The following is a 14,359-nucleotide window of genomic DNA, read 5'->3' on the forward strand; positions in this document are numbered from 1 at the left end:
GGTATCAAATAAAACTTTTAAACCTGTTCTTCAGAATCTTCTCTACTGTAAAGTGAGCACTCACGCAAATTGTGTGTGTGTGTGGGGGGATTATATAAGAAAATGTTTTTTTTTTCTGCTCAAAGGATGGATTGCAGTAAGTCAGTGTTCCTCTAATCTGTTTAAATTTACAAAGCAAGACCATGTACTGACAGGCTTAGAGCCTAACTTCTTTTTTGCCACTTGCAGAAGGCACTTCTGTACATGGAAGTGGGAGGAGGAATACTGTTGGGGGTTCTTTTTCCCCTTCACCTCCATGCTGTTTCTGGAGGTCTGCTGGCCCCACAGTTTCAGAGGGCTGTACCAGGAAGGGAGAGGCGAGAAAATTTCCGTTCATCTAGTGCAGCTCAGCTTGTGCTAGATCAGATCCACCACATGATCAGGTTGAATGTTACTGAGGTATATGCTGTTGCTTTAAAAGGTGCCCTGCTAGATTAGATTAAGGCCTATCATCATCATCATTATTTAGAATTTTATTATTCACCAGAATTCCTGGTATAAGGCACTTGGTGGTATGGCAGAAATAGTGGTTTGCTAATGGGCCACAACTCTCCTTTGCTTACTCCGATTCTGCATAGATCCAATATAGCAAACAAAAATTAAAAGAACTTTTTAATGTGCTTTTTAATGTACTTAGCTGACTATTGCTGTACAAATTTCATAGAATAAAGAAACTTTAAAAACTGAGTCTAGATTATTCTTATCCTTAATTATGCTGGTGTCAGTCAAGGTTCTCCTCCACATAATATTGAAGATGATACTGTTTAAAAACAAATCATCAAATCAGAGAGTTTATAGCTAGTGGCTTGACTGGAGTGCAGTTAAAGTTAACACAAATAGTTTCCTCAGATCCGTCAGTGCTATAGCATGATCTGGACACCCTTGAAGTTTGCAGTTTGGCCAGAACAGGAAAGAATAATTGATAACTCCTTTTTAATCTGCTGTGTGAAGATGAAAAATGCAATCTTAACTGAGAATTTGTTCCTAATGCAAAAAATTATACAAATCCTTGGGTCAATGGAATGCAAATTCTAGTGGGGTGGCTATGTGTTAGTCTGTTGCTGTACAAATAAAAAGGAGAGTTAAGACACCTTCAAGACTAATTGTTTTGAGAATCTTAAAGGTTCATAAGCTACAATATATATGTTAGCCCTTTAAGGTGCCACAACACTCCTCTTTGTTTTGGATCAATTTAAAATAAGAGCTGTAATTTCATCCCAGATTTGCATGACTTTCTACGTTTTGTAGAAGCATTTTTTCTTTGATCTCAAATATGTGCATTCATTTTATGTACCTGAGTACATTTTTGCTTTACTAAAGATGTAAGAGAGCCCAAGTTTAGGGGAAGCATTTTAATTTGACTATTTTAATTTAACATGGCTTAATTTCTGCTCACTTGTTCCCATTCATTAACTCTGTTTTGTCCACTCTATTTCATTCATTCTGGTGTGAAGATTTTTCCTATTAAACTCCTTGTGGGGCTATCTGTATGGTGGTGGAGCGTCTGCCTGCTTCAGCTGCCTCATGTTTCTCAGCCTCGCTATCTCCATTTCTATTTGTGATCTATGAAAAAGCAGGCATGGTGGGTCGCTGTTCTGCTTGGCCGCTTTTATATCTGCATGGCCTGAGAGCAAAGGCCTGTGTTGTTTAGGACAGGCCCTCATTCTCACAGTGTGGCAATTGGAGTAGATGCATATCTGAGGGGGAGAAGCAGCATTGGGGCGCGGGGGAGACGCTGCTTTGTTACTGTCGTTCCAGGCTGTGCATTAAATGGGGATAAGCATTGAATAAGAACCTGCATATTGAAATGTGCATGAATTGTTCTGTCTCTAGGTAAAATCAATTTCTCGTTGCTCCTTTCCTAGGTTCAGAGTCTTCTAGTAGTGTAGGGTCATCCACGGGTTCTCTTTCTCACACCCAGCAGCCTCTTCCAGTCTCAGCTCTCAGCCAGCCTTCTCTTGGCACATCTGCCGTCTATCCAACGGTCAGCACTAGTAGCTCTCTTTCCTTTGATGGTGGCATGAGTGGGCAAGTGGCGCCTTCTAGCAGTAGCTTCTTTTTGCTTCCCTTGGAAGCGGCAGGCATACCACCTGGAAGTATTCTGATCAACCCTCAAACAGGTTGGTATCCAGATGTGGATGTCTTTTTTTTTTTAATTAATGGATTTGCAGTAATGTATCAATGATGTTTTGCATCACAGTGGTTGCTTTCTTCCCTCCTTCCCCGCTCTTCCCTTTTTAATTTTGCAGTGGCGTGCGTTTTAATGTCTCCGCGGAGGAATTCATTAAATTGTATCAGTGCATGCTGATGTACAGATGATCTGGAATATGGAAGTGTTTTGTGTTGAATAAGGTTTCTTTGGTTTTTGAGAAGCTCTTAATGGTGCAGTGTCTTTAAATAACACATTCATATTAAATTATAGAAATATAATAATTGTTAGATATGGGAAACCACCAAGGACATCCAGGGTTGCTACACAGTGGCAGGGAATGGTAAACCACCTCTGTTCGTCTCTTCTCTTGAAAATCCTGTGCGGTCTCCCCACCCACACAGATGTGGTGGTTACACTTTTAAAAGGCTGTCTTTGCATTGTGCCTGTCAAGACAGGTGCAAGTTGATCAAGAGTTAGAAAATAGGTATAAATATATTTTTTTAAAAAGGTGAGGGCAGCAGGAAAAGAGGAAGACCCAACAAGAGATGGATCGACTCAATAAAGGAAGCCACAGCCTTCAATTTGCAAGATCTGAGCAAGGCTGTCAAAGATAGGACATTTTGGAGGACTTTCATTCATAGGGTCTCCATGAGTCAGAAGTGACTTGACGGTACTTAACACACACACACCTGTTGGTGGTCCAGAAGGTGGCTTTAAGGCTGGCTTAACTGTCAAAACTAAGCAGGGTGTGGTCCTGAACGCTGCCAGAACCACCTGGGTAACTAATCCCAATTTTCTTTGACCTTCTTGTAGAAAGTGCAGGGATATAAAATATAGCAAAATTACTTAGCAGCCTCTAAACAGTTCTTCTGTACTAACGTCTTCACTCAGTGAGTTGTTTCCCCTGTTAGTTCTAATACTAGAGAGTCGGCCCATTGGGCTTCACTTGATTAATATTCATCTTACTCTGAGATGCCCTTTGAAAAAGTCACTTAATGTCAGCTGTGGCACCGGAATCCCAGGAATTGCTCTTCTTTAGTGCCACCGCACATGAGTTGAACGTCCTTTGAGAATTTTAAAGGAATTCTTCAAAACTCGACAGTCGCTCCAAATTCGGTTAAGGAATTTCTGTAACTGTCATTCTTTTTTTAAAAAAAATTATGATGGAGGGATACTTTTATCAGCATTTTCTCTCCATTCTAGCCTTCAACTTAATCTCTTACCCATCCCGAAAAGAAAGGCCAATGAGTTTCCATTGTTACACTAATTTTAACATCAGCTGTGCAATTCTTTGGTTCCCTTGAAACATAATCTGTAACACAGTGCTGGATTTTGAAAATAGGGAATGTTCTAAAGCAAGTATTTGTATTCTGCTCGTAGATTGCATTTTGCTACATAATGTGTGTATTTTGCCCCTGACCCTCTAGGTCAGCCATTCATAAATCCAGATGGCACTCCAGTCGTGTATAATCCTCCTATGCCTCAGCAACCTGTTAGAAACCAAGTGCCTGGACCTCCTCAGCAACCACCTCCTCCCATGCCACCTCAGCAGCAGCCAGCAACCAATCACATCCTACCACAGGTGCACATGTCAAATATACAATGATTGGCTAAGCATTCTTGCAGTTGGATGAGGAAAAAAATGGAAACTGTTGTAGAAACATGTTGAAAGAGAGCAAAGTTGTGCTTGAAATGTGATTATGACTCTTGGATCAAATCCTGGTCCAGGGAGCCCCCTTTGCCTAGAACTGGGAGACGACCTGTTGTTCTTGTGTACTTGTATGTATTGTTTGGTCCTTAAATATTAAAAGAAATCACAAGTTTGCAGTCTCATGCTGTGTGACATTCTAAAAGTTATAAAGTAAATTATTCCTCTTGATGGGTAAATGTCCATTATTAGGTTTTTTACCGTACGTAATCGCAACCATGTGTTATATGTGCGTTCAGTTGCACAATTGAACATTGGGGTGTTTTTTAATATGACTGTACACAAAAAGAAATATTCCCATTTTCATTTCTTTTTTACTCTGTTAACTGTGTGTATTCAACTGTTACTTCTTCAGCCTATCCGACCTCTTCAGCCTTCTTCACAGCCTGTTCAGTTCTCCACAGTCTCTTATCCGCCCCCGCTCCTGCCAGTCTCATCTACCCAGCAATATACTGTGGTATATTATCTTCTACTCACCTCTTCTTGCATGAGAGAGTCTTTACTAGATTAGCTTTTATGTTGGGATGTGCATGTGTCACATAAATATTGACTGGCTCCTGTATTCAGTACAAATTGACTATTGGTAAGAGGTCAAAAAGTTGAGGGGGAGAAGTGGGCCCATTGTCTTAAGTCCATGGCAGGCTTACCTGCAAGTTAACGGCTTTGTGTCTCAAGGGATTTGTGTCCTAAGTGAAACTTGAGGGATTTTTTTGCACTTACTCTTCATAGCCAGTCAGTATTCATTATACCCCTTGAATTTTTGTGTCTTTCCTCCTTTTTCCTTGCTGTTTTTGTCTAACCTCTCAGGGTATTCTATGTTGTCTCATCTCCCATGACAATAAAAAGCTTTCAAATGTGCACTAATGCTTGAACTAAAATGGGTGCTGGGGCCTTGCCTGTTACCTTGTGAGTTTTCTTGCCCAGCTTAGCTGCGTTCCTAAGACTTGTAGAGGTCCAGCCCCTTGTCCCAAGGTAAGGTTCTGCATGCATCCACCTTGACTGTAACCCCTCAGACCAGCACAGTGCTTTTTCTACGGCAAGCCAGGAGGTCAAGTTTAGCTGTGTCGCTCTGCCACTGCATTTCATTAGGAGGAGGCTTGTCCACTTGCCTCCATCTGGTGTTTAATTATCCTGGATAACTTATTTTCAGAAGTCCTCCGCAAATAGACCAGCATAAAACTGAATATGGTATGTTTGTTTTACCTGTGTATCAGCCAAATAGCATTTGAATTCAATAATATATTAAGAGATACCCCCAAGGTTAATTTTTACCAACATGCAACTTAATCTCTCAAAAATAGACATGTCCGTTTATTTTGCTGTGGAAATGCCTATGAAGGGGAGAGCTGGGGTAGGGAAAGTTAAGGCTTTCTCCTGACATTACCCCTTAAAGCATGCTGAATTAGCATCGCAGCAATGAAATACATTAGCATACACATTTCGTATGTTTTATCAAAAGATATTGAATGTGACAGCCATTAGTCCATGTACTGTTCAGTTCCACTCTAGTTCGGCAAGTTTAGAAAATAGAGGAATGCGGGAAGGTATAGTGGAGAGAAGAATCTAGGTTTTCATTGAGTACCTGTACCATACTAATCCTCAATGAGAATCCCAAGTGCTACACATCATGCATATGCAGCTCTGCTCCAGCTTAGTTTTAAATTAGTTTAAAAAATTGTCTATTGTAACTAGATTGGAGTCCAGGAGTACCTTAGAGACCAAAAAGATTTCCAGGGTCTGAGCCTTCAAGAGTCAAAGCGCCCTTTGTCAGATACTGCAGACAGCTACCCTCTGAAACTATTATAACAAGTAACACTTCATTTGGGTAGCAAAGACAAAACTCACCATTCTGTTCTTTCTCATAATTGAACCAAAACCAATTTTCTCATAGATCACATGTTAGTCTGTCTGCGGTAGTAGAAAGAGCAAGAGTCCAGTAGCACCTTAAAAGTCTAACAGCATTTCTGGCAGGGTATGAGCTTTCATGAGTCCTGTGACGAAAGCTGCCAGAAATTTTGTTAGTCTTTAAGGTGCTACTGGACTCTTGCTGTTTTCTGCTGCTACAGACAGACTAACACGGCTACCCATCGTGATCTGTTTCCATGGGAGGCACCACATTTAGCTGTACAGAATGGAAATCCATCAACCTTGTAACATGCACAGGTACAGACCGACATCAGCTTTGTCACCAAATGCAGAAGACTGAACATCATACCTAAGGAACTCACAATAAAGGATCCACTACAGTCTACTTATTTTCTCATAATTAACTAATTGCTAAAAAATTCTTCTTAAAATTCCCCAGTATTATATATTCACCTTTCGTTGGTGAATATTTCCTTACTATCCTTAGAGTAACATCAGAAAATACTACCAAGTACAACCAATAGCTACAAACAGTAAATAAAATCGTGTTTCTTGAAGTGGATATAGAATGTGTATAATTTCTCCACTATTCCACCTACTGCTGATACTGAGATGTCAACTGTCTTAAAGCATTCATTCTATTTTTTAAAAAAAGAATACTGCTAACCCAATCTAACCGGATAGGAGAATATTTCACTACTTCATGTTTTAGTTAACTGTATAGCAAGCAACTCTGCCTTGGTTCAGAACAGGAATCACGGTTACTGTCTTCCTTAATTTCAGCAAGACAACCTAGGACCCCAGTTCAGCCATATGAGTCTCTCCCGACAGCCATCTGGGGAAGCTGCTGATCCTCATGCCACCATGTTCCAATCCACAGTTGTCCTTCAGCCTCCTCAACAGCCTGGTTTTATCATAGCAACTGCCCCACCTCCTCCTCCACCACCACCTCCACCACCGCCTGGTCAACCGGTCCCCACTCCTAATTTCAGTGCGTCCAGCCATCCTGTCAACCAGCAAGTTCTTCAGCAACAGGGATATATGCAGCAACCAATGCCACAGGTAGAGAGAGCTTTTAGGTGTTGCAAAACCATATCAGAAATAGCATTGATTAACGGATTAAGTTTGCGTTGAAATATCAGCCAGCCTGGCTTTATGTGTGTGGGGCGAGGTGTGTGTGTGTCTTTTCTTTCACTCTCTTAGAAAAAAGGGGGGGAAGCCATTTACGCTTTTGCCTAGAAGCACATAATAAACTGTGGGGTTGTTTCAGTGCATTTACTCCTTTTTTTAGTCCAGCAAAATGTTTGCAGTTCCTGTGCATGCTCTTAAAAGAGCTGCATTAAATAGCAGGTAGGGGTTCCCCACCATTCTTTCTTTAGTTGCAGTCCTTTTGTACTGAAAGAACAATTGGGAAATTAATTTAAAAACTTCTGAATGAGTTGTTGGCTCTTTTTTGTTTTGTGTGTGTGTGTGTGTGTTTTCCTTAAATGTGTCAACAGGCAAACTACTTCTCTTCCATAGTTTGCATTAAGCAAGGGGTTTTATTGCTAAGGCTTGCAAAAGAAATTCCTGCATTAATGACACCATGGAGCTATTTTTTTCTTTTTCTGCAGTTAAATAAAGCAATATGTAATTGACGAGCAGAAATCAAGCAACAGTGCTTGATCCAAAGGTACATTTTTTATTAATGGAAGGGCGCCCTTTAGATCCAGCTGCTCTAGCGCATGTTGAAGCGGCAGTTAAACCTTTGTCTTTCGCCAGACTTTTTGTTTCCTTTCATGGACCTGCCATCGTTTGGTGCTTTGGGTCATGTCTGAAGTATATATATCTAAATGAATCTCCTACGTGTTGCTTCTTTTTAGATGCCAGCCTGTTACTGTGCTCCAGGCCAGTATCCGCACTCCAGTCAACAATATCGGCCAGTTACTTCCATTCATTACAACACACAGCAAAACCAGCCACTGCCACAGCCTGCACAGCAGACAGGTTTGTGTGGGTGTGGGGGGTCTTTCTCCTAATGCTTGTACAGTTCAGGTAGTTGGTATGGTCAGAGAGCAAGGATATGAAAAATCTGTAAGGACTGAAGGAATTCTTTTGACCTTTAAAGTGTTCATCCAGCTTACACTTGGTAAAAATACCATCTTTTGTTAATTCTCTCAGCTTTGAGTCTGAGGGCGAAAACACACCGTTGTTTTAGCCTCCTTTATTCCCTGTTTCAGCCGGGATTCAGCCAGGATCGAACGTACGTTCAGCAAAACGCATGCGTTGGATCCTGGCTGAATCCTGGTTGAAACAGGGAATGAAGGAGGCTAAAGCGACCGTGCCTTTTTGCCCTGATGAGTGATGGAGTGCAGATTTAGGGAGGATGGAAATAACTTTTTGCTTGGAAACGCAATGTTGGAGATGGTGGTGTAAAACCCATTCTTTCTCAGGTGAAGAATTTCTAACAAAATGCTGAATTGACTAAAACTGTTCAAAAGACTTAAATCCTATTAAGAATATATGCAAGTCTTAATTTAAAAAAAATAGGTTACCTGCAGTATTCAAGCATTGTGCTTTTGAGACCTTAATTAAAGAAGTTCTGAACAAGTCTACCAGATCATGAGTGCTTAAAATCCTGAGTGATTTAAATCCCAATATATTTCTTATTGCTCTTGGTTTTTAATGTTATTTCTCTGTGTTAAGAGTATATCTTCTTGAACTCTCTCAGCTGTTCCCTTCAGTTGTGCTTTTTCTTGAATCATACTGTAGCTAGTAAATCAGTACAGATGACAACTTTACTTTTCAGATTGATTTCTGTTGCCAAGAAGGTTTGTAGTCCAGCAATAGTCTGTCCTCTTGTATGCGTGAACTCTTGACAACCATGCACGGAATCCTTTTAGAAGTAAGCAATTATTTGTGGTGATATGTTTCAGGTCCTTAAGGTGACCTGGTTTTGAAAGGGACTAAGCCTTTGCAGCTGGACTTCCTTAAATATGTTGTTTGAATTCCGAAATGTTGTTTTGTTGAGAGCCCCTTAGATATGCCATCTCTAAAATGACTAGAAGCTATTGCGGCTGGTCATGCCATTGGCAATATCTGTGTTTTCAGCGTGTGTAACATATTTCCCTATTTGCTAAAGTAGTATAGCAGGAAACGTGGGACAAAAGGCTTTGGCAATGTGAGAAGGACTATCGCTTCTTAGGGTCACAGATTGGAGCTGCATGACCACTGCACAAAGGGAAGCTTGAGATACAGGGGGTAATGCTTTGGGTGAGGCCTTGCACCTACGTTGGCCCCGTAGAACATCCTATGCGTAACGGTCAGGTTGGTTATTGGAATATCCAACTTTCTATTCTGGCACTTTTAGCTTGCCAGAGTCCCGATTTGTGCCAGAATATTAAAAAAACAATAAGTTTTTGATTGATTTTTGTATAAAAATGAAGTAAGGTCATTGCTGTTTTCTGTGCCAGTAACTTCTTGAAAAGTGCTTCAAATGCTAATTACACATCATAGCAGTAATAAAGGGCATGGATTTCCAGAAAAAAAATGGTATGCAGTTTTCTACATCAGAAAATTAAAAAATGCTTTTCAAATCTAATAAATTTGAGGAATATAATTATGTTGCAGATTGAGTGCTTCCAACAATAAAGACAGTGCAGATTGTGTTGTGGCCACCTGAGAGCCCTAGGCTACCCAGGTACACCAGACAAAGTGTTCAGGACTGGAGCAAGTGTGCAGGGGTGGAACACTGTTGTACAGCCAGAGAAAAAATGGGATCTCCTGGCAACCATCTTGTGTGCCTTGCTACAGAGCTGACTGGGCAAGTTCAGGCTTGTTTGCCCTTGAGAGGACACCAGGTGCAACCTGGAAATAAAAGGACAGAAGCCAGACTTCTTCAGCATTTGTTTAGCACTTTCCTGCAGCAGATAAGACACACCTCAGTAATCTTACCAGAGATGGAACGGTATTCACAGAATCGGGATAGACACAAATAAACCCATCAAGTTGCTAGCCAAGCCCTCTGACTCACCCTCTCCTTCCCCTGACAGATAGGTCCCTAGACCTCACCCTCATCTGGAAGTCTATAGCCGATACTTAGGGGCACTCAGCCCAAAGTACCTAGGCATTATTTTCAATCTATCTCACCCCTGTCCTTTTCTTACCAAAACTACTAAACTCATCAAGAGCAATCCCGCCTTTAGTCCGGTGGCAATGACAGGCTGTTACCAGACATTGCCAGGCATAGTGAAACCATATTACCAACTCCTATTTGGGGTATAAATATCTCTCTGTTCACCATGGCAAATTGCGAGTGTTTTCCCTTGGATCCAAAATGTGAGCCCTGTACTTGTGTGTACAGTTTTCCTTCACTTTCCTTACGAGGAACGCTGGTCATTACACGTTCCATGCAGCTGCCTCTCTCTGGACCTTGCTCCTCGGATCAGCAAATATACCTTCCCCTGGGAACCTCTAATCCTTGTGCCTATCCCCTCATACCTTTATTTTCCTAGTTCTGTATGTATCGGGATTTGTGTGTTTTTCTGTGAATGTGCATACAAACCTGATTATTTTTAATAAAACCCTTAACATTTATAAAAGCTTCTTTATTGGGAACCTTTTCCTCTGATGCGCCCATCCGCATAAAAATAGGTTCAAAAGATTCCCACGCCAGCCTCTTGCAAAGTTCTACCAGTCTCCTAGCTAATAATAAAAGCAGACCCCTCTATTTGGCGTAACAGTTGTCTACATTCTTTGCTTATATTTGTTATTGTGGAAGGGAATGCAACCATTATAAGTTAGTTTATCCATCCATGTGGAGACTTAGATTGCATTCCTACTATTTTGCATATCACAGCCTGAATCTATGTTGTTCCAACCTACATGGTTGTTGTCTTTGGGTTAAATATTTTATCCACTGAGATACTCCAAGCATGTCCAAGAACTCATGTATCCTCGAGCTTGCTTTTTGGAAACACTTAGCAGCTGACCAGATTCAGATTTGTTTGATTTTTAAAAAAAAATTACTTCAGTTTCCAACATGGTTTCCCATTTGTAGTGGGGGCAGCTGCTGAGGAAGCACAGGCCTGTAATCCCCTTGGGAGTGCAGAACAAGTTGGATCATGGATTCTTTTTGGATCCTGGCTTATCTTTACTACTTTGATAGGAAAAAAAATACCTGCTGCCTGTCACATGAAGCATAGTGAGTAGGATTCCCATGCCTATATGTTGTGGATGTTAATGTGGACATTGGTGTTACTTAGCAGTGTCCTCATGTGGAAGGTATCTTGTGCATGTCAGTCGGTGGGTCCAAGCAGGCTTGGGCCTAGGAAACTGATGCTGAAATAAAGGAAGAATTAGTGCAAGCTCATCCTGACTTCAGTTCCAGAAGCTTCCAAACTGGTGCATAGTCAGTGGTCTGCTACTGGGTTAGGTCCCAGATGCTGAAGTTTAAAGGTATTAGTCACATTCTTATTTTGTTTGGGATTAAGCACAAGCCTAGGCCAAATGTTGGTTTCAGCTAGAAGAAGAAGAGTTGGTTTTTATATGCCGACTTTCTCTACCACTTAAGGAAGGCTCAAACCGGCTTACAATCACCTTCCCTTCCCCACAACAGACACCCTGTAAGGGAGGTGAGGCTGAGAGGGCGTGACTGGCCCAAGGTCACCCAGCTGGCTTCGTGTGTAGGAGTATGGAAACAAATCCAGTTCACCAGATTAGCCTCCTCCGCTCATGTGGAGGAGTGGGGAATCAAAGCCAGTTCTCCAGATCAGAATCCACCGGTCTAGAATCTTCTTTGTTGTATGGACAGGTGGTTCAGGGCTTTTGGGGGTAGTAGAAAATGGATGGCCCAGACTAGCCTGATCTTGTCAGATCTCAGAAGCTAAGCAGGGTCAGCCCTGGTTAGTACTTGGATGAGAGACCACCAAGGAATACCAGGGTCACTATGCAGAGGAGGGCAATGTTAAACCAACTCTGTTAGTCTCTTGCCTTGAAAACCTTACTGGGTTGCCATAAATCATCTGTGACTTGATGGCAATTACATACACAGAAAATGGTAAATATAAGCTAAAATGAGTGCTCTGTAAAACCTAAGGGGTTTGAGGGTGTGAGTGTCTATCGCCATAAGAAAACAAAACTAACATTAACAAATGTTAGTGCTAGCTGTCAGTCATTACTATGTTCAGTGACCTGTGGATTTTTCTTTTCAACATCAAAATATTTTATAATGTCTGTCAACTTTTAAAATACCTGTGTTTGGGGGGTAAATGTAAACAAGAGATATGTGTATCTGTGTGGCAAACCAAATGATGGGATGTGTATGATGGAATGTGGAATATATTGTGGAATAGATTTGCCTTTATTCATGAGCTGTTGGATTCGGGGCCGTAACACTGTCTGAGAGGGTTACATTTCTCACAGTGAACCGGTCTCTTTTTCAGCTGCTTCCTGGCTTCTTTTTTAAAGGGGTTTCAGGTGTGTCTGTCTTGAAGTGTTGCTTTCTGGTCAAGGAGCATGCACCGTTCATCCTTTTAAAAAAGTTGGCACTGTCTGTCCTTAAATAAATGACATTAGAAGTATCAGGGAAGTGACGTTCGGGAGTTAGTCATGGGGTCAATAATGCCTCCGACAGGATTTTGTTTCTGTGATCCATTTGGCGTGCATGTTTTCTGTCTTTTCATAATGCTGTTGTGTTCGGGTTTTCATTTCATCAGTGTGAGCGATGTCCCCTTCTAAGTGGTATTGGATGTGGGTCTTGGCAGTGTAAGCCATTTCCATTATTGAGGGAGGATAAAATTGCAAGTGATAGATCGTCATTTGCAGTTGCTAGTTTTGGGGACGACTGAGTGCCTTTGCACTGCTTGGTGCACTGCTATAAAATAGTCTGTTTCGGCAGGTGCAAACCTCCCCCCCCCCATATTTATTTCCTGCCACTTGGAATGCTGAGGTGGAAGAGGGAAGCTAAAAATAGAACCAGACCTTGGAATCCCATGGGGAAAACCATGTTAGCAGTCTATTTATATTGTCCTCGTCCTTCTCCCAGCAGGGAAAATTGATTCTGCTTTATCTGTGTGAAAGTGCCAGAAAACAGTGAATAATTTTCACAGCTGCACTGCAGTCCCCGTGAAATGAAAATGTTTGCAATTGGAGCATTCCATGCATTCATCTCTCGGCTACTGTGGCTTGAGTTCTAATGTCACGACTCAGCGTAGCAGTCTTTTTCCGCATAGCTTGTCAGGTGGCCAAATATATCCAGACATCTAGCTTATTGGGGGGTGGAGGGGAATTGCAAGGCTCATTAAGAGTGAACTGTGTTTAAAGAGATTGTTTTAGAATGCAAGGAGCTTGCACAAGAGAATCTTTCTCACCTTCACCTAGTAGTTCCCTGCACATCCTGGAAGCACTGTACAGATGGCGGACCCTTGAGAACAAAGTGCTACACAGCACAGGGGAGCAGCCATAAAAAGAGTTGAATTTAGAGAAGATCAGGTTTCTCACTCTTGCTGCCTTGAAATAACAATTTAGCCAGACTTGCTGCAGCCCTTATCTCAGGCCACTTTGTTTACAAGGATCCATTAGCACTCAGCAGAGGGTTCTTTGGCAGGGCTGGTGGGGAAAAGGAGAGAGGGGAGATATTCTTCTTACATGAGCTACTTCCAGTTGTGCATATAGGATTCAATGCTGAATGTGGTGTTGCATAACATAGCAGTTCAAATACTTTCCTGGTTGCCATAGAAGAAGCCCTACATAGAGTATGGGAATGCTTCTTGATCCAGAGAAGGAAGTTGGTATGGTTGTCAAGCATGCCTTTTCCCTGTTGCCTCTGGCACAGAAATGTTTTTCCCTTGTAGACTCACCTGAGCTGGGTATGTTGATTCATGCTACTCCAACCCCAGGGCTACAGAATGCTTGTAAGGATGTGCTTCTGTCCCTTTTTAGACCTTCTCAATTGCAGCATGTGATAGGAACGGGAATTGCACTGGTACTAAAATAAATACAAATTGGTTTGCTGGAATAAACAGATCCCAGCTGCACTGGAGGGGGGCAGAATGACTGTTTTAGTGTGATGGACGAACTGGGAAGGCTGAGAACAAGCAGCGGAGCATCCCCTGAGTTGTTACTTTTTCCCTCATGGAAGGCCATGCTCTTATCTCTGAGACACCCAGCTAAATGATCCTAAACTCAAACTGGAGGATCAACCAGCAAGCCTCTGATACATAAGTGGGAATATTACTGGTAAACTGGTTTGTGGCGGGAAAGGGAAACCAAGCTCCTCAGTTGTCATTTTTCCAAAGAAGGGGGAGGGGGCTCCCTGCTGCTATCCTAAAAATAAGTCCTCAGCCGTGTGCCTGTTTGCCTTGTCTTTAGGTTTGTCCAGTCCTGAAATCTTGGGAGTTCACAGGCAGGACCCATTCCTCAGAGAAACCCGGAAGAAAGAGCGTGTGAACTCATCTCCTCTCTCACACATGCTCACCTAATAAAGGTGGACCCAGGACCATCTCTTCTAGTATTATACTAGGGAAAATACCCCTTCCTGAGATTTCTGGGGTGGTGGCAGTGGCACTGCCCTGGTGCTGATCTAGGTTGGATGGAAGGAGTCCAAACTGGATAAA

The 14,359-nt window shown here is 41.9% G+C and overlaps 1 protein-coding gene across 5 annotated transcripts in view; it reads left to right on the plus strand.

Moving 5' to 3' along the window:
• Nucleotides 1-14,359, plus strand: part of R3HDM1 (R3H domain containing 1) — an 83,523-nt gene that overhangs the window by 48,849 nt on the left and 20,315 nt on the right. For 2 of the 5 annotated variants that reach the window (XM_056861116.1, XM_056861118.1), the window contains 5 exons: nucleotides 1,905-2,159; nucleotides 3,619-3,773; nucleotides 4,255-4,356; nucleotides 6,549-6,827; nucleotides 7,628-7,751. In XM_056861116.1, coding sequence (XP_056717094.1) covers nucleotides 1,905-2,159; nucleotides 3,619-3,773; nucleotides 4,255-4,356; nucleotides 6,549-6,827; nucleotides 7,628-7,751 — 915 coding nt within the window. The remainder of the gene's footprint in view (nucleotides 1-1,904; nucleotides 2,160-3,618; nucleotides 3,774-4,254; nucleotides 4,357-6,548; nucleotides 6,828-7,627; nucleotides 7,752-14,359) is intronic. The other 3 variants (XM_056861117.1, XM_056861119.1, XM_056861120.1) reach the window with 3 other exon arrangements.

Source organism: Euleptes europaea, chromosome 15 (assembly GCF_029931775.1).
Source record: "Euleptes europaea isolate rEulEur1 chromosome 15, rEulEur1.hap1, whole genome shotgun sequence".
In the NCBI taxonomy this organism is placed as follows: Eukaryota; Metazoa; Chordata; class Lepidosauria; order Squamata; family Sphaerodactylidae; genus Euleptes; species Euleptes europaea.